The 19,583-nt window shown below is 37.8% G+C and overlaps 1 protein-coding gene across 17 annotated transcripts in view; it reads right to left on the bottom strand.

The window, feature by feature from the left end:
• Positions 1–19,583, bottom strand: part of DST (dystonin) — a gene marked incomplete at its 5' end in the record, with an annotated part of 302,226 nt that overhangs the window by 94,858 nt on the left and 187,785 nt on the right. For 9 of the 17 annotated variants that reach the window (XM_080389883.1, XM_080389876.1, XM_080389874.1 and 6 more), the window contains 12 exons: positions 851–1,027; positions 3,443–3,988; positions 5,113–5,394; positions 6,085–6,318; positions 8,384–8,536; positions 9,936–10,169; positions 11,127–11,273; positions 11,459–11,674; positions 11,827–11,973; positions 12,189–17,798; positions 18,885–19,020; positions 19,233–19,321. In XM_080389883.1, the coding sequence (XP_080246009.1) occupies positions 851–1,027; positions 3,443–3,988; positions 5,113–5,394; positions 6,085–6,318; positions 8,384–8,536; positions 9,936–10,169; positions 11,127–11,273; positions 11,459–11,674; positions 11,827–11,973; positions 12,189–17,798; positions 18,885–19,020; positions 19,233–19,321 (7,971 nt within the window). The remainder of the gene's footprint in view (positions 1–850; positions 1,028–3,442; positions 3,989–5,112; positions 5,395–6,084; positions 6,319–8,383; positions 8,537–9,935; positions 10,170–11,126; positions 11,274–11,458; positions 11,675–11,826; positions 11,974–12,188; positions 17,799–18,884; positions 19,021–19,232; positions 19,322–19,583) is intronic. The other 8 variants (XM_080389888.1, XM_080389889.1, XM_080389890.1 and 5 more) reach the window with 1 other exon arrangement.

Genomic DNA, 19,583 nt, shown 5'->3' with positions numbered 1-19,583 from the left:
GCTCACTGAAAAATAAATAATGCTGCATTTTAATTATACTATAGATGATTGAATGTTTTTATGAAAATATGAGTCAGTTCAAAGATGAGAGACTGTATGAAACTTTATATAACTCACCTTGTACTTGGGTTCCTAAAGCCTTCTGTAAACCTATACTTTACGCAACTAATTGGAGTTTTACCTTTACAAGCTCCATCACTAACGTTGTCTTGCCTCTACTAGGATTTACACACAGTTGTGAGTTACCCCATGTTGGGGGTGGGGTGGTGCAGGGATGAGGAGAAGAAAAATAAAATATTTTTTTTCTGTGCAGTGCAAATGATGTTATATTCACTCTCTGCGGGGCATATAGTACTGGATACAACTGAGGCAGGCAAACAGACTAGTCACATCACATTGTTTATCCAGTATGTTCCCTTTCATAATGTAATAAAACAAAAATGTGAAAGAAAAAAGCAAGTCACAGACAACAAACATCAAATGGTCTTCCCTATCGGGAACTCTGTCTGAAGTCCTGCTCTGATAAGCAAACTGAAATCACTGCATCCTTTCTTAGTTCAAAAACTTTCCAGATTTTACCTTATCATTTACTAAGTGATATGAAACACGTCTTGCTTTCACCACTGCTAATGGCATCTTGTTCATTTTTTTTTTTTTCACCCTAGTGCTTTTCAGGTAACACTCTGGATAGCTGAATTTCAGAACTGTTAAAAGTTGCATGCCTATGTGCAAGGCAAGAATTTGACCTGCTGCTATTTGGATTATATTAGATTATCCTGTTTTTCAGACAAAACCTTAAGGACAAAAACCTTATAGGACAAAAGAACTTCTGCATTTTAAAGCTTTTCACCTTGGTTTCTTCTAGTTGTCTTTGGAGATTTTTGGGATCTGCTGCAATTGGCTCTGATAGTTGCTTGTTCACAGCTACTTCAGAAGCCTGGAGACCTGACAAAAGTCCAGATGAGGCATCTTCATAATGCTGGTATTTATCCACCAGGTCTTTCAGGTTATTTCCAAGGACACTACACTAAAAGAGCAGAAAACAAACACGCAAACACCCAGGCATTAAACTGTGTGTTGCATTTCAAATAATCTCAAGGTCATACTTTCCTTGCTGAAATACTGCATGATTTCTTCCCGTCATCATTCCACCACTGAACTGATTTCTGAACTAAGGCATGACAGCTGCACAGGCTACACAGGTCTTCTCACTCTGTGCTCCTCAGATCAAATCCTAAGATCAATTCAGTGACGCAGGTGAGAAACTAGAATCTAACCCATTGTACTAGAGTAGGAAAAGCTTTAGGAATACTTTTTGATCCAGCAGCATAAAGATCCATTATCAGAACTCTTGACACCAAAAATGTAGCCAGTGAAAGCTAGAAATTTTCCAAAAAATCAGAAAATAGGTGTATGTTCATTAAAATACAGACAGCAGAGTATTGCTTTCATGAACACCTTATCGGCATGGCGACTCCAAAGTGAAATGGCTCAGTATTGCACATAAGCTTTGCTTTGGTCACTCAGGAAGGTCATCTGACCAAGATCCCATTAGTCCAGTATGTTAGCATGCCCCAAAACGTTTACAGTGGATCATTACGTGAAAAGGTCAGTGGAGCTCTTTCAGACATTTTGGAGGTGGTTTCACAAGCAAAATCTGATTGTATCACGTAATAATATTTATAAACATTACTTTAAATATTTATATTCGAAACCTTCCATACACTGTATTTTAATATTTACAGATGGTACTTGGTCTCCCTCTGGTGGGCAAACATAGAATGCACTCATTTACATAACCGGTTAAGAACTGACTTTTAAGATTCCTTCAACATATAAGCCTATAAACTCGTATGTGTGTGTGCAAATTATATATATACATATATAAAAAAAATAAAAGCAATACAAATATTTACTAAAAGCAAGAAGCTATTATAATAAGGCAAAAAAGTTACTACAAACCCATTTACAATTGCAAGATCTCGCTTACAAATTGTGGAAGATCTCACTTTTTTGAAGTTGGTCTGTCCTTCAAGACTCAATTTAGCAAGAAGTCTACCTTGCTCTGCATATTTATGGTCAAATATTTAAAGCATGTCTATTACATCTGTGCTAAATGTATATATGCAAAGTATAGGATCTGGCAAGTTGACAAATACGTGACCATAAATCAAGCTGCTGGCACAGAATTTTTATGTGCATAAAAATATTCTCTCTGAAAATTTAGCCATGAAATCTTTACATTCACACTCAAACTAATCCAATAAATAAATTGGAGGAAATCTAATGTGTTAATACAAGCTTCTAGCTTCACTGTTCACATAAATTAAGTGGGAAAATTAAAATGAGCTGCTGTAAATGGAGAACCTTCTTCACAAACTGTTTGAGAACAGGGTTTACACTGTTTTAGTAATCAAGTGATCAAATCCATGTCTTTACAGAATTTACATTTCTGAGCAAGCAAATGTTAAAGAAGTGATAATTCCCAAAGAAGGCAACTGCTGCAGAACAACAGTCTATAGTGAACCTGTATCATGGAGTCTGAACCTACAAACTTAGAAAATCATGAAACGGCACAGTCAAAGGATACTGACAGCAACTGTCTCTTAAATGTTTCAGTTAATAATTATCTTAAAAGTTTACAGTTCCAGAATATTATTGGTATTGAACAACACTTTGTTGTTTTTTTGAAAACAGCTGGATAACTGGCATGTGAGACCAGCTGGTGAAGTCTGTCTAGTTCTACCAGACAGATACCATACATGAACCTGGCACAGACAGCTGGATTATCTTCCCTCTCTACGGTTGCTGGAGGATTTTGCACTGCTAGCTTCCTATTAGTTAAGAGACTAATCTCAGATTGTTAAGCATAAAATCTTTATTTGGCAGAGAAGTGGAAAATAATTACTATCCTCAAATCACTACCTTCTTGCATGCCTAGTGCTGACAACAAAGCCTTCTTGGTACAAACTATTTCAGGATATAAATCAAAATGAAATTTTAAATGTTAATCTTGGCATAGTCTCTCTCTTGCTATACTCATTAGCAAGAAGCCAAGTAAATAAGCAGTTGTGGGAAATATCGCAAGGAACATAAAGAAATGTTATCCATCTAAAAGTACTATTTCTTTCCACCCCAAAATGTTACTCGGACATCCTGTACTATCATACACTCAAAGAGTTTCTTTAAGGCTGAAAGAACAGTCAAGAAATCTGGTCTTATTTTCTTCCTTATAACACAAGGTAGAAAACTTCATCCATTCAGACCTTAAATAGTCCAGCACTTGAATAAAGCAGATCTGAAAAAATCATCTTGTTACCTAACTTTAAGAAACAAAAAAATTGCAACTTCCCACAGTATTTGTTTCATGAGCTAACTCCTTTTTATACAAACTGCCAAATCAATCACAGCAGTCTTTCCTATTCAGTATAATAAAACTTACCTTAGTATAGAGAGATTTGAAACGATCTGAAGCACTATCCAGTTTATTTTGCACTTCAGTATATGTAGCTGAAGTATCGATACCATCTTTGTCAACCTTCACACCATCTCTTTTGCTACATGATCTTGCAGCATCTAAAACTCTTTGACCAGAAATTGTAATATACCGTAAATCACCTTTGTGAGATATAACATCTTCTGAAAAACTCTTTTGCCTTTTCAATTTGACCATTATGCCACTGAAGTCAGAAGCACCCGCCTCCAAATTGTCAAGTTCTTGTTCTGCCTGCTGCAGCCAGGTTTCAAATTCACTATAATCTGCATCAAATTTCTCAAGTTCTTCTCTTAGAGAATGAGTCAATTTCATTTTCCGTTCTGATTCAGCCAAAGCAGTCTCATACTGAGCCTTCAGCTCTTTCATGTTCCTTTGCATCTTGTCTTTTTCTTCCGGGGAAAGGTAGTGCCCTTGTTTCTCAAGCAGTGCCTGAGCAGACTGAGTCGCTATTATGATAGCCTGCTGCTGTGAAATAATTTTCTCATGTTGAGCCTACAAGAAAGAAAAGGATAAATTATGACCAGCACGTTCTTGGTTGCTTCTTCAGAAACGATGAAACGAAGTCCATCAAAATGAGAAAAAGCTTTTCTAATTTTCATATTATTAATTAAAAAAATATTTTGTGAGTTATTTAAGTGAAAGCGTGGCTCCTGGTCATCGTATTTCTGTGCAGTTTCAAAATTTTGTGAGACATCATAATGGCAATTTCAGCCAGATATACAGGCCATGACCAAACGAGAGTCTTCAAATATCATTGGAAATCAGAAATACTAGGAGATATATAACACATAAACATTTTCCTCTGCACTTCTAAAAGACAACTCTGCATAGTAAATTTAGTCATTATCGATCCCTTTAACTTTATTCCTAATAAAAATTATTTGTTTGTTACTTAACATCTAGGGTAGCACGCTTAGCAAAATCAAAATTCTTATCAAATATACTTGGTCATAAACCAGGTCCTTTTGACTTTAAAAATTGAGACATGTACTATGTATGCAAATTGCTTCAATCTCATGTAAAAAACAGTTAAGTCATAAGAACTATAACTGTATCCCAAACAAAATCCATCTTTCAAATATATTCTTGCAAAAAATCACCATTTTTGAAGGTCTTCTACTCCTACGCAAAATAGCTATGTAAAACAGACCTTAATGCTTTTCGTCCGTGAGTACAGTGGGCAATTATCCTGTAGGCATTAGGTGCAGAAAAGAATCATCAAAAAAGTGGAAGTACACAAAAATAAATGATCTTATTTTTCTTTGGGCTTGGTTGCTTTTTCAATAAAAAAGAAAATCCAAGATAGTATCAGCTAACAGCATAATCATTTTCATCAACACATCCGTGAAATCTCACCTAGAAGTTCTTGGTTGCTCAACTGTAAGTTAACAGAAGCCATAAAACTGAGCCATAATACATAAAACAACCACAGTAACAGCAAAAAGTGACAAATTCACAATACATTTGAAATACTGAAATTCCTACTACTGTACATCACTAACTTTCCAGTGCCTGTTCCAAAGTCTATGACAGAAAGGATGCGATTGAATCCACTCATGTTGAATGAGGACTGATATGCTTAGCACCGAAATGTTGAATAAACCCAGTAACAGTACCTTGACTTTCTGATACTGCTGGTTCAGATTATCTTCTGTGCTTTTTACTCGTCCATCCACCTGAGTTTCCATGTCTTGCTGAATTTCCAGCAGATTACCATTGACATCATCCTCCTCTCCTTCCAAAGCCTTCACATCTCCCTCTTCAAAGTGTGTTCCATTCTGTTCTATCACCTGCTTAAACTTCCAGCCGTGCTCCGCTTCTTTATCCACATTTGATAACCAATCCAAGAGATTTTCTATTGTATTTTTACTTTCTTCCAGCTGTTCTATGGCTGCAACCTACATTGAAATTTCACAGTTTCAGTTTAGAAATCTTCTTTAGGCACTACAAAATAGCATATGTAAACAGACCATTTAAAATACATTAATGCTAAACAAAATATCTGATTGACATATATATATTGCTCTTTGTTCCATAAAGAAAATAAATCAGCAGTTTATTAGTCATTCAAATGAAATAACATTTTAATCTCTCCACATCACATCAATATGTACTGGTTTTGCGTGGCAAGGTATTGGTAGCAGGGGGCTATGGGGGTGGCTTCTGTGAGAAGCTGTGAGAAGCTTCCCCCATGTCCGACAGAGCAGCCGGCTCCAAGACGGATCCGCTGCTGGCCAAGGCTGAGCCCATCAGTGACAGTGGCAGCGCCTCTTGGATAGCATATTTAAGGGGGGCGGAAACACCCTGCACAACTGCAACCAGAGAGAGGAGTGAGACTATGTGAGAGGAGCAGCCCTGCAGCCCCCCAGGTCGGTGCAGGAGGAGGGGCAGGAGGGGCTGCAGGTGCCGGAGCAGAGATTCCCCTGCAGCCCGTGGTGAAGACCCACGGTGAGGCAGGCTGTGCCCTGCAGCCGTGGAGGTTGACGGTCCTGCCAGGGTCAACCCACCACACGACACTAAGTTGCAAGACTAATCCCATATGACATGTAAAGAGTTTGAATAAAAGTACAAAATGGTTGCCTAAAAACCTTTTCTGTTTCCTGCTTAATTGCTGTTGTCATAGCTTTATCCAATTTTTTTTTGGACTCTTCTGCCTTCTGGCTAAGGAGCAAACACTTTGTCTTAGCTTCATTAAGTTTCTGTTCAAGAATAGTCTTGTCTTCTTGTGACAACTTTTCTCCATTCTCTTTCAAGAAGGTTTCAGTATTTTTCACAATCTCTGCCAGTGTCTGGGCACTCATTCTCATGTCTTTTTGTATCTCCTTTTGAGAAAAAAGAAAGTAAATAGGAGTAAGTAAATTATTCACCAGATCATTCCAATTAACTTTATTGGAACAATCTCTGCTCTGGGGGTAAGCACCACACTTGCTCCTTTCTAACTTGGGAGCACATGACACATTACTAAATTACAGATAGGATTATTTAAAAAATAAAATCAACATCTTAGAATGTTGCTGCAGCTCCATCTGTCTGGTTTTTTAAAATTACAAGTCTGTTGGCTCACACTCCTATTCAGACTGAGGCCACTTTTTCCTTTTGTTTAGCAGCTCAAATATTGTATTTCCATGTACACCGAAGAAAATATATCTTATCTTTTAGATATCCAGACACAAAATAAATCTGCTACGCTGTAGTTAGCAAGGTGAGTCTCCTGACAAGTTCGTTTCATTACTATCTTAACAGAAAGCTGCAGAAAGAAAGGGGACTGAATAAATGTCAGAAACTTGTAGTCAGCTTTCCCAGGTGGATGTTTTCCCATTCTTCTTGGTTTTGTTCAGGCCAGAAAAGCCATAAGAATATTTTTCTTTAGTTGTAACCAATGATCATATTTCAATCTCCAAGGATTGTTTAAGTCCATTAAATTTCATAGAGAACAGATGTTTAGTTTTAGTTTATCCAAAGGAGTTCGCCTAGTCCTATGATAGAGTCAGATAAAAAAAATCTGCCTCCCAGTTATCTGAAGGGAGCTTAAATTATAATGATAATTATGCTGTTGAATACATTCACCCAGTTACTGAAATAATTAAGGTTTTTTTCTTTGTATGAGTGCAACACTTGAAGCTGCAAAATAAAAATATTTGATTCACATTCTAGACTACAGATTTTGCAGCAATTATAGAACATAGTTTGGCAGCTAAAACTGCAGCTTGTTTTAACACTTTGGCAAGTATGTTTGGAAGATTTTCTTGGGGATGCTGCATCAAGACAATATTCTCTTTCTCTCACAAAGATCTCTGTGCTCCCTTTTCAACAGCTCACTGAGGATGAAAGCTCTGATTTCATCTATAGAAGACCTTTTTTAAGCTCCCATTCCCTTCCTGAGACACACTTCTACAATGGTGTCTACAAGAAATCAGTCAGTAAATAACAAATCTACTAGGTAGTCACAAATAACGGATGGAAAAAACCCCGAAGCATATGCTGTATCATTCTTCACTCCCATGGGTACTCCATTTAAGCCATAAATTCTTAAAACAGGTAAGCAATATTAAGAGGTACCCCAGGGGTATCTGCATCTTTCCACTTAGAATAAGGAGAACTTTGTCAAACTAGATATGTTACTTTGAAGATAAGTAAAGCAAAGCAAGATGAATAAGGAAATCTCTGCCTTTATAGATTACTAAACCTGATTTTGAGCTCTTCTGTACAGTAAACTACTACTAGGAGAAGGAGGAAGAAGAAACGTACCAAGTCCTTCAGTCCTTTAACTATCATAAACTCAATTAGTATCAGTCAGAACAGAGTAAAAGCTTACAGGTGACAGGATACAGCTGAAAAGCAAGGCTGCAATAGGAAAGCAAGCAAGCAAAGGGCTCTGTTACACAAGAACACCAAGGAGATCAACACCAGAAAAAAAGAGAATTCAAACCAAAACAGGAGTAAGCCTCAGACAAGAGACAGCCTTGCAGCAGAATTCCTCAAAATACTGTGAACAGGAATAAGCACTCCCTGATACCAGTTAAAAAGCTGGCAAAATGTTTTAGCATAATAAACATGCATGATTTTATCACAACTGACAGGAACAATCTTAAGCTAATATCTAACAAATTTCACAGCTGCTCCAGGAATGCTTCTTGAAATATCTAGGACATGCTCCCTATTCTAGTGTCTCCAAGTTTGAAAATTTCTTTTCTCCCACTGGCACATAGTGAAGTATATTCATGGGCAGCAGTTTAGATTGCATTCCATTAAGCCTTTGCTTCTGGTAGGTCAAACAGATCTATTCTACTCTCCTCTCACAAGACAAGTCTTGTTATTCAACAAAAGTCTAGTCACTCTCCTCTGCACTCGGTCTTCTCTAACTTATCTGACTAGAATTGTGCATACCTCCTGTTTGGTCTGGTATCGTTCCAGCTCAGCCTTGCTGTCTCCAATAACAAGAGACTCTTGCTGTCCAATTAGTCGATTTTCAGTCTGTGTAAGCAAATCACAGATTTCCTGCAGTTTCTCTCTGCATTCCTGCTGCCGTTCAGCCACATCCTACATTAAAGCCAAGTACAATTGAACAATAAAGCAAAAATGTCCTCACTTCTGTAACTAACAGACACTCTAACAAGGAATTACCTTTGAACATCAATATTGCAAAGCAGTAATTTTAAAAGTATGCTGTAAACATGATAGCGGTGGTACAAAGAGCAAGATGAAATACAGAAGTTATGGATAAACCTCAAATATGTTGTAAGTAAAAGAGACCACGTTTGATGGAACTGCCCAATAGAAGTCTGGCCATGCACATATGTGAAAGATGAAATCTCCAAACGACAGGAGTAAAAATCCAGTCTCTTAACCGCTTGAAACCTGTGATAAACACCATTAATTCTGAAAAAAGGATATCAAAACAGAGGTTAGTTGTGATTGTGAGTTAGCTTTTGTTGGTATGAATAATATGTTACCTGAATAGAAAATGTTGACTTTTTAAGCAGTAGAGAAGAACAAAACATGCAAGCTCATTATTGTTGCCAAGTTCTAGAAAAGTTATCTGTGCCCTTCCTTTACTCAATTTTATGTTTCTTTCACAAAGTATGGTGGAGACAAATGTCCTTAGAATGACAAAATAATACAAAGTCTTTAGAATGCTAAAACACCTTTAATTATACATAAACCGGGGGCTGATGTGGTGGTTCTGAGTCTTGATAGTGCTTTTATGAGAGGAGATGCAGTTACACTGCAGCATCTTATTAGCCTCCTTTGACTCTACAAAGGCTGCTTATCCTTGCTGACTGCAGCCATGCCAGTTGAGCTGGTAACTGTCCCAACCTGACTCATAGCTTTTCCAGCACCCATACCTAGAATCGCAAATACCTTTGCTGATTTACTCCTATGTTTGTCCCTCTAACCTGTCTCAGTCAAAACAAGCTGAGGTAGCAAGGACTTCAACAAATCTGGTTCTTTGACTATAAAGACCTAGAAAAATGATCACATAAGCAGACAACCTGGCAAATTAAAGGAAAGAAAATCTTCAGCAGGACAGAAGTGATAAGCCATGGTACAACAGTAAATACACTGATCAATACAGCTGCAGCCAGAAGAGTTCATGGCTTTATTTAACTGCTGATATAGCTGCTAAACAAACAACAGCTGTGAGACACCTCAAGTACATTTCCCTCATTGCTAGAAAGAGCAGACTTGGTCACCTCAGCCTGTACAGATCCTAAGGCCGAAAACTCTGTCTGTCCATAATCTAATATGCTGTTTCTGTGACTGTACTAAGGAGAGACAAAAATGACAATTCACCAAACTTCATTACCTTTGTAGAACTATGACTGTATCTGTAGTAAAACCCGAAAAGATAGGAATACACTTCATACGGCATGCTGGTATTAAAATTCCTCATCCATAGACAGAAACACTCAGCACACATTCACACAGAAAGGCAAACCTTCTGATCACCCCGCTCTTGCGCTGCCTGTAACTGAGTCTCTAAACTTTCCACTTGAGTCGCCACTGCTTCCTGCACTTCCTGAAAAGATTTCTGGGTGGTATTTAAGAGCCTCAGCAGCTGTTTGCTCTGATTAGGAGAAAGATCTTGAGCGTGTTCAGAAATGAAGAACTGAACATCAAACGCAGTGGACTCCAGTTGCATTTTTTTACAGCCAAGCTCTGCAGCCCTGTTCTGTGAACGAAGAGAAGGAAATTAATAGCAATGAAGACAAAATCAGTACAAATAAAACACAAGTATTGCTACCCTCTTTTTTTAGCCGCGGTAAATAAAAATTCTGTGCCCAAATCATTCTGACACATTCAGGTATGGCATTTGAATTTCTGCATAGTTTGCCTCTGGGACAGTCCAAGTCCAAGTAATAAATAAGATGACCTTGAATATCTCTGTTTCTTTGCTCTCTCATGGATGTTTGAAAACTGGCTGACCTTCAACTCTGGAAGATTTACGGCAGGTTAGGTTTAACTTTTCTAGGCCTGAAGACCCAGAAATGTTAAAATATTTACTTCTCAATTCCAGAGCGAGAAGTCCCACTGCCAGCAGTGTGGCGAATTCTGCCCACAGTTAGTCACTTTGCGTCCCTATGGCATTACCATGCATACTGGAACCCTATTAAAGCACAATAAAATAATGTAATTTTTACCATTCATACATACAGAGGTGTATGAACTTTACTAAAAATTTAATCTGATTTGTTTTTAATGACTCATTTCATGGATTGTGTAGTGAAGAAGCTTTTTATCTTTCCCTTTCTTCTTGTTCTGACATATAATTGATTTGGAAGGTAACTACACTTCAGTAAAGATTCTGGACCTTGTCCTTTTAATCACTGAAATACTTGTATTATAAATTAAGATTTCCAAAAAGGGTCATATTTATTGCAACAAATTTAAGCAGAACCAACAGCTTTCTCAGGAAGCTGAACTTGGTCAAAAATCTTTTTGAGAGAAAAAGCAAATCAACAAGTTTTTATTACTGGACTATCAAGCAGTTGTTGTCTTAAGTAATTAGTTCTAGCCATCTGTTTAAGGGACAGAGGTTAATGAGCAGGTATACAAAAGCTAGCTAATAATTAATAATATGTAGCAACATTTGTCAGAAGCACCAACAACTACCATAAAGAATACTTACTTTAAATAGCTGTAAACTTTTCTTCAGCTCTTCCATATCATTACTATTCACTGTGTAGTCATTCATGATTTTACTGTTTTCTGTGATCCAGTCTGAAAATCTCTGCAGTCTGCTTACAAGTTGCTGGTGTAATACTGCAAGCTTAGACTAGAAAGGGAAGTTGTATATTTAATGATACCCCTGCAGCCTAGTCACATTTTCTATCATATTAAATAGAATCATACACATACTTTTATATTAAGATAAAACAAAATAAAGCAAAACCAAATTCTGTTTAGCTGAATTACCTTGAGGAAAACCAAGGCAGAAACATACACTTGATAAAAACATACCATTTCCAAGTCAATAGCACTGATTATTTGTTTTGCTCGTTTTGAAGACGTATCACAGACCACCAGAAATGCTTCCTGCAAACAGTCATAGCTTATCTTTAGCTCTTCAAGTTTCTCTCCAGGAATATCCCTGTTACAAAACTTTAAAAACTCTTCTGTCAACTTCATATCATTTTTTAGGATGATTGCAAAAGTAGCCAGTCCAGATTCAAATGACTACAAAGAGAACACACATAAAATGCATTAAGTTACTAAGCAAGAAGAACATTTAAATGTGAATAACTATATTGGAAATCTCTCTTTTTTAATCTAAGGGCTCTTCCTAGCACCCATCACTGACATACAAGCATAAGTAAGACTTTACTTACCTCTAGTTGTTCCAATTCATCTTTCAGTATTTCCAAGTTGTTACTATTAGGCTCCTGGTTATCTAAGTGGCTTTTCATATCCTGAAGCACTGCCAAGTGTCCTCGCATTTTCTCTGTTAACTTTAAACATTGCTGTACTCCATCAACCTGAAAATGAGTTTTCACAGTATGAAAAGATTTTTCAAACTAATAGACATGAAAACAAGCAACAGAATTCCTTGTTTTAATTATAGTTTATTTTAGTGTTATAATTTATTGTGTCAATCATTTTTCCAGTTTAATTATTCTTTCCAGCACTATGAAGGATTCATGCAATTCCTTTAACACAGGACCCACAGCACATACTAACTGTTGTTACTTACCATGCTAATAGGGGTGTCTTCCAGGTCTGCTTCTTTTGTTTTGAAAACAGGCTCAGTAAAGCCTCCAGACAGGCTCTCTGTCTTCCCATGCTCCCAGTCACACTTCCAAGCAACAGCTGCATCGTCTGCCAATGTTTTCTCTTTAGCAATTTCTGATCCAAACTCCAATTGTTCTGTTGAGAAAAGAGTACAAAGCCCGTCTACTTTGCCTTTACCCTCGTGTTCTGTGGTGATACCAGCCACCTGTGAGCTTGTAAGCAAACCACTTATCAGCTCCTCTAACTTGCTTGTACGTTCATCTCCAGGTGAGATTTGAAAAACCTCCAGAAGTTCAGAAGCAGTAAGTTTTGGAACAGGAGCTTTCATATCTGTTTCAGTCTTCCTTTTGTCTGGGTCAGCAATCTTTTGCTTGCAGGATTCCTGCCTCAGAATATCACGAAGAAGATCAGGACTTCTGCAGTCAGGCCAAAGCAATGAAAGAGCACCACTGTCCTTTGGCTCTGTAGATGGTGTGGTAACCATGAATGCAGTTCTAACAGCATTGCTTATTTGCTTGAGATTTGACCCACTAGACGTGTCACTCCCAAGCTGGGTGCTTCTAACCATTGTAAGTAAATTTTGCATTAACATTTTGGTATCGGAGTAACTCAGAGGTTCACCCTCCTGCTTGCAGTAAACATGTCCTGTTTTCAATTTCCTCTGTAATATATTCTTTAAGTCTTCCATTAGTGTATCAGAGACTGCTGGTGATAGTGAAATACCTTCCTTGACTTGAAAATCTTTGCAGGGTCCCATTTCCTTTTGCAATGACTCCATGGACATTTGTTTTTTGAAACCACTTCCAAGGGAACAAGTCTCACTGGCCATAAAATTTTCTTCCTTTGTGTTTTCCAGCATCTCATGTTCTTTCTGGGCACAATAATTCAAGTCAGTCCCTATGCTGCTCAGAACTGCAGAAGAAACATCAGCAGTATGGGTATGACTCCCAGAAGGTAGCACTTCACTCCCATCTCTTGATTCTTTGGCATCCTCAATACTTCCTAAAGCATCTGCTTTTACTGGGGAAAATTCACTATTATTGCTGCTCTTTTTTTCTGAGAAGTCTTTAAGAACATTGTCAGTATTTTGACAGGTAACTCTCCCCGTTTCTTTACTTATGCTAATTTCCTTTGGTTTCACTCTATCAGTTGAGGGAAAAGAATAGGTGTGAAATTCACTTGAATACATTTCTTCCATATTCAGCAGAAAATCCTTTCCATTCTGTATGCCCTTCTCCCCTATTTCCCTGTCCATAAAGCAACAGGATTCAGTTTTATCCAATTCTGAATGGCTGCCGCTTTTTATGTCAGTTGTATATTGTTTCAAAGAAGTAGAAATGTTAAAATCTCTCTTAAATTCATCTGACTTCACACCACCTCCAATGTCAAGCAAAGCTTGATTAACATTTATTTTTTCTTTACTTGAAACAGGAGCTTCTCTATCAGCTTTAATTACTGATGCATCAAATATTTCCCCAAGGCTTTCCATCTGAATGGGACTTTTCCTTAGCCCCATGATATCACATTCCTCCATAATCTTTATTCTATTTTTATTTTCTGTAAGAACTTCAAAACCTCTTCCTATTTGACCATGCTTCCAACCAGTGACTGGATGTACTTGGTCACTAAGTGAACTATCACTATCATTCACATAAGGCATATCCTTAAGGAATTTATTGTCCATTTGGGATGAACTTTCCTTTAATTGTTCCATACCAGCCATATAATTTAATACTTTTTCCTCTGCAAATACTGCATCTCTCTGTCTTTGTCCATGGTTTGAATGTAATGTTGGCATGGTACTATTGGTTTTATTCATGCTATCACTAAGGCATTCTGAAAGCAGCAAATTTGTCTGAGTACTTTCATCATCATCAGTAGCTTGCTTTGTAATTAGGAAGGCTGTTACACGCTCGTCAGATGTCACAGCATCATCAAGAAGCTGAGAACTTGGAACCTTAAACTGTGTTTTATTATTTTCTTCACTCTTACAGGACATGCCTTTAGTGTCAAAGGTATTTTCAGACTGAACAGGCTCAGCAGTGTCTTGTGACATGTGTTTACTTTTGACACAAGTCCCATATCCATCTTCTGTTTCCTGCTGTCTGTTGTCTTCACTTGCACATGTAAGACCAACACATCTTTTCTCAGAATCATCTGATGCAGATTCACATTTTCCTGAGGATAGTTTTCCATTGTCATGGTTAGGCTGGAATTGCAAAGCATATACTGTCTTGTGGCCTAAAGAATAGCAACAGTCATCAATATTCTGATTATTTTCATTGCTATTTTCTATGTCTCCTAAAGAAATTAACAACTGGTCATCTTTGTTTATACATTGATGATGTGGATAAGAAATAACCATTTCTTCATCACTGTCAGAGTCATCAGAACTATCATAATCCTCTTCATAATCTTCCTCCTCCTGTGTACTTTCAGATTCATCCTCGTAAGAGTCACTTTCCGCTTTCACTTCATCTTCCTCATCCCTGTCTCGTACTTCTGCTTCATACGTCTTCCGTAAGGAACTAAGGCCTCCCTCCTTTCTTCCTTCACTCTCCAGAGTAACTGGTAATTTTTGCTTCTTCTCTCCAAAGCTCCTTGTTCTTTCCCCTTCCTCCTCACGGATTCCTTCCATAGTTTCGGCACTTGCAGAAGCTGTATTTCTGATCTCAGGTTGCCCTGTCAAATTTACATGGACGGTCTCTCCAGCATTAGTTGCAAATTCTTGAAAAGAGCTGGTCTCTTCTCCTAGGGTTATTAGACCACCTCTCTCCTCTAGAAAATTTAATGGAACTGACGTTCCAGACAATTCTGGCTCTGGTGTATTATCGTCCCGCAGCTGCAAGGCATCAAAACCATCACCACCTTGAGAAGTGCCACAGGAATCATCATCATCCATTTGTGGAGTATCATAGACATCACTGTCATCATCATCAGCCTGAGGCGTTTCGTAGACATCATCTTCATCATCATCAAACTGAGAGCTGCCATCTTCAGAGGCTACCTCACTGCATTCATGCTGCAAGCAGTTACTTTCAAACTGTGGGATGCCATCGCTCCCTTCTACTGATGAGTCAGAACTACTGTCACACAGTGGTAATTTCTCAAATGTGAGATTGCTTTCTTCTACTGTTAGCCTTTGTGCTGGGCTGTTACTGTCCCCCACAGGTGGTCCATCATGTAGAACAGCGTCGCCACCCAATGAAGGCCTGCAGTGCATGTCTCCACTGTCTTCTAGACACAGCTTACTCCGCAAATCCAGCCAGTCCTCCAAGGATAGCCTGTCATGTATATGAAGATAGTCCTCTAGAGATGGATTGTTACACACATCAGCGTAGTCCTGTAGAGGTGGCTCACTGTATCGATTATCCTCAAAAAGTAGTGTGTCACCACACTGACTAATATCTTCTGGAAGTCTGTATTCAGTATCTGAACTGATGGATGAACCAAGACTTCTCTGAAAATCATCTTTCTTGCTGCTACCCAGTACTATTCTGCTATTGTCAGCTTGCAATATGTGAGGCCTGTATTTTGTGCACCTTTCTAGCTCTCTCCAGGTTTCATTATCTGACAAATCATTCACACTTAAGGAATTTTCTGAGGTTTTATCATTCCTGTTTTCATTACACAGACCTTCTGCCATATAAATCTCTTCTTTCTCTGTTTCTGAAACAAGATTTGCATTTGATTCATTTGGAAGACATCCTTCAATGTTTCCTGAATTTGCCTTCTGACTGTTAAGCTTACACAGTTCAGTCCACTCCGAAACATCCAGACGACCTCTGACTCCATTCCTGTTCATGGAATTTTGAGTGCTACTTACTATGTTTCTAAGTTCTGTGGGGTTAGTAATCAATGTCTCCTGTGTATATTCTGATTGCTCAGTACCAATGGCATTGCAAACCTCTGGTCTACATGCACGGAGATCTTCTCCACGTGAAGATACATAATTCCCAAAATCTCCAAACTGATTTAATTTCCTGTTATTAGAAGTATTCTCAGCACCTGAAAGATAACCTTGAACACTGCCTGTGACATTATTTAAGTGGACACTGCCAGCTGACTTCAGGTTAATTCCTTTCGAGCTTATGTATTTGTTATTAAACTCTGTTTCTGACACACCAGCGTTATACGCAGCACCATCACCTTCCAGCAACCTATTGATAGCTTCTTGCAGTTGTCCATCATATAACAAAAGTCTTCCTCCAGTGTTTGCATCCATGTAACTATTCACCATCAGGTAAGATATGAATAGTTTCTTAGCTTGATCTATATTATAACATACAGGGTCTTCTGTGCCAGAATCTTCATGTTCCTCCTCACAGTCATGAAATACAGATGGTAGGAATTTGTATGTTGATAACCATTTTGCAGCTTTTTTACAAGGGGACTGTAATTCCTCTACATTGGGCATTTTATCTGGTAAAGTCACATTGGTCAAAACAGATAAAGTATTGATGTCTATTATCCCTGATTGTGCGGCTTTATCTAGACTGAGTATTTCACAAGTTTCTGGAATGTAAAGTGCAGCTATTTTCTGTCTATCATTTAGTATTTTGAATGCCAGCTCATTTGTTATCATCTCTTGGTGCAAAGAAGTTGATACAGGGAATATTTCACCAGTGTGAGGCCAGATAAGTCCAACAAAGCCTCTCTGTGCTTCTAATACCAACAGCGCACTGGTGGATGATATTAAGTTGCATTGTACTGCTTCATCAACAGTCAAGCGTTGTCCTGAATTTTGACAAAGGATTCCACCAGTCTGCACCTGATGCGTGAGGATCCCACAAGCTGTGTCCTGATCTATCATCCCTTGTCTCATAGCTTCCTCCACAGTCATTCTCCTCCCTGAGTCAGGGTCAATTATACCTCCAGACATTAACTGAGCACCCAGCAGCCTGAACATTGTTTCCCGATCAATGAGTCCTTCATGGGCTGCCCTCAAAACGGTTATCCTCCTTCCACATTTGAACATGATTCTGCCTTTTTCTTGTGGTTTCACAGGTAGGAGTCTTAGCCCTGTTTTTTCATGCAATATGCTTCTATGAATCATCTGTTCAAGGGAAATCTTCTCAGCACAGTTGGGGTCTATGAGATCTTTACCTATGTCTTGTCTTTCCAGAAGTTTTGCATATAATGTTGGAGAAATTAGGTTTCTCTGGAAAGCATTCTGCAAGGTCAGGTTTTCTCCAGTAGATGGCAAAATCAAGTGCCCAGTTGAAAGCTGATTCTCAAGGATTTTAATAGCCACAGGTTCTGAAATTAAACCTTGTTCCAAAGCTGACACAACTGGAAGATTTGATAATGATGATTCTGAAATAAGTTTCTTTGCATTACTTAATTCCTGCAACTGCAACAGAGTCTGCTCATCAATTAGGGCACGAGCTTTAGCTTCTTCCAAATCATAACATACTCCTAATTCTGGAGAAATGATTCCAGAAAGGACCAGCTGATTCTCAAGCAATCTAATTCCAGTGTCATAGTCAATAAAACCTTTTAAAATAGACTGAAAGACTGAAAGGACTTCTCCATTCGTTTGGTCAATGACACCAGCAATAACTTTATTCACCTAGAAAGGAACATAAAAGAAATGCTATCACTATTTTCACACTGTATTTTAAATTTTATTTCTATTTTGAATGCATGATAAGCATAAAAACATGTACTTACCAGGCCTGGAGGAGTGCAGTGAATGTTAGCAGCTCAAATGCGCAAGTGATCTATGTCAGTCATTCAACAGCACACGATGTGATAAAAGATTTAAAATCAACATGCATCTGTGAACTGAAAACCTATGCTTTGCATATATAAATAGGGTTAGTGAAAGACAATAGAAGAAATGATCGCAGAGTGAGCAAATAGAACATACACCTGAAAGGCAAATTTTCATGCTCTAAATGTCTGTGAAAGGTTAGACTATTCAGAAACAGTATGTGATTCAAATCCACCATGCTATTCATGTTTACAGCATACAGCACTTCTGTATATACACTCAACAATATGGAATCAGATACTCTAGAAACAAATATTGCATTTAGTTTGCATGGAAAGCATGAAGTCAGTTCGGCAACATAATTTGAACTAATTACACAGACACTGCCTCTATGCGTATATGAGAACAGTCGTTTGCAACGTAATTTTTGAGAATTCCATATTTAAGATTAAGATCCCATTAACAAATGTATTTGTAGTGTCTCAGAGCTAATCACATTATGTGCTCTTATTTTCATATCCAGATAAGTTTTAAGAAAAACTGAAAGTAGATCTCTTCTAGGACATTTCTGAGCGATATATGGGAGAGATTAACAGGTTATTTTATGGTGTCATTTTTGCAGCAGAAACATAGACTTATCTAGCAGTCAAAGAATGGCTTTTAAGAGAAGAGTTAAGAGATGAATGATTTGTTTATCTTTCTTCATGCAAGACACAAATTATTAAGACTCTCCACAAAAAAATCTGATGAGCAGAATGTTCATATGCACGGGTAAGGTCACACACAGTATTCCACAGCAAATACACAAAAACCTTCAGTCAATTAAAACATGTTCCTTCACACACAGTTAATTGCAGCTTCTTCTTTTGCTGATCATGTGTGGTTCCAAAACCATGCAGTAAGCCCCAAAAGAGACTGAAATCTAAGTTTCAATCTTGTTACCTTTTCTTCCATCTTTTCATCACCCAGATACTGTGCTTCCTGCAGCTGTTTCAAAGCTTCATTGGCTAACAAGCTGTAGCTCTCCTGGAGGGATCTGACTTGCTTTTCCATTTCATTTCTCTCTTCATCTGTCATTCTATTAAGAAAAAAAGAAAAATGGGAGGAGGTCTCTGAGTAATCTGTAACCTGCAGGGAGTTATCTGTTTACCTTTACCTAAAAAAGGGGAGGGGAATTGGTAAAAGTACTACTAAGCGGAACTGTAAGATGAGGCTATGATATCTTTTTAAACAAACAGGATGTACTGATTCAATTCATTAATATTATTGGAAAAATAAAAAATGGCATACTTGTCACTGTGCTTAGCTAAAAACGACTGAGTAGTCTGCAGAGTTTCAGCTATTTGTTCTTTCTTGGTTGACATTTCATGCAGGGAAATCTGAAAAATAAACAACCTGTGTTCAAGACTTAACTATGCACATATATAAAAAGAAAAACAAGCATACTATCTCTTTATGGGACTAAAATCAATAAACTAGAGGTTTTTTTTAAATACCAGCTGTTCTTAAAGCGATATTCGTTATTATGGAATTGTACCATTTACATATATATATATATATCATTATGGTATGTCTTTTGGTTTAAGCAAGCTGTTTGTATTAGAAAACTATTGAGTGAAACAAATATAATTTATCTCAAAT

This window comes from Falco punctatus (genome assembly GCF_963210335.1).
Source record: "Falco punctatus genome assembly, chromosome: 5".
Taxonomy (NCBI): domain Eukaryota; kingdom Metazoa; phylum Chordata; class Aves; order Falconiformes; family Falconidae; genus Falco; species Falco punctatus.
Note: the sequence above shows the minus strand (reverse complement) of the source record. Positions and strands in the feature narration are given on the sequence as shown.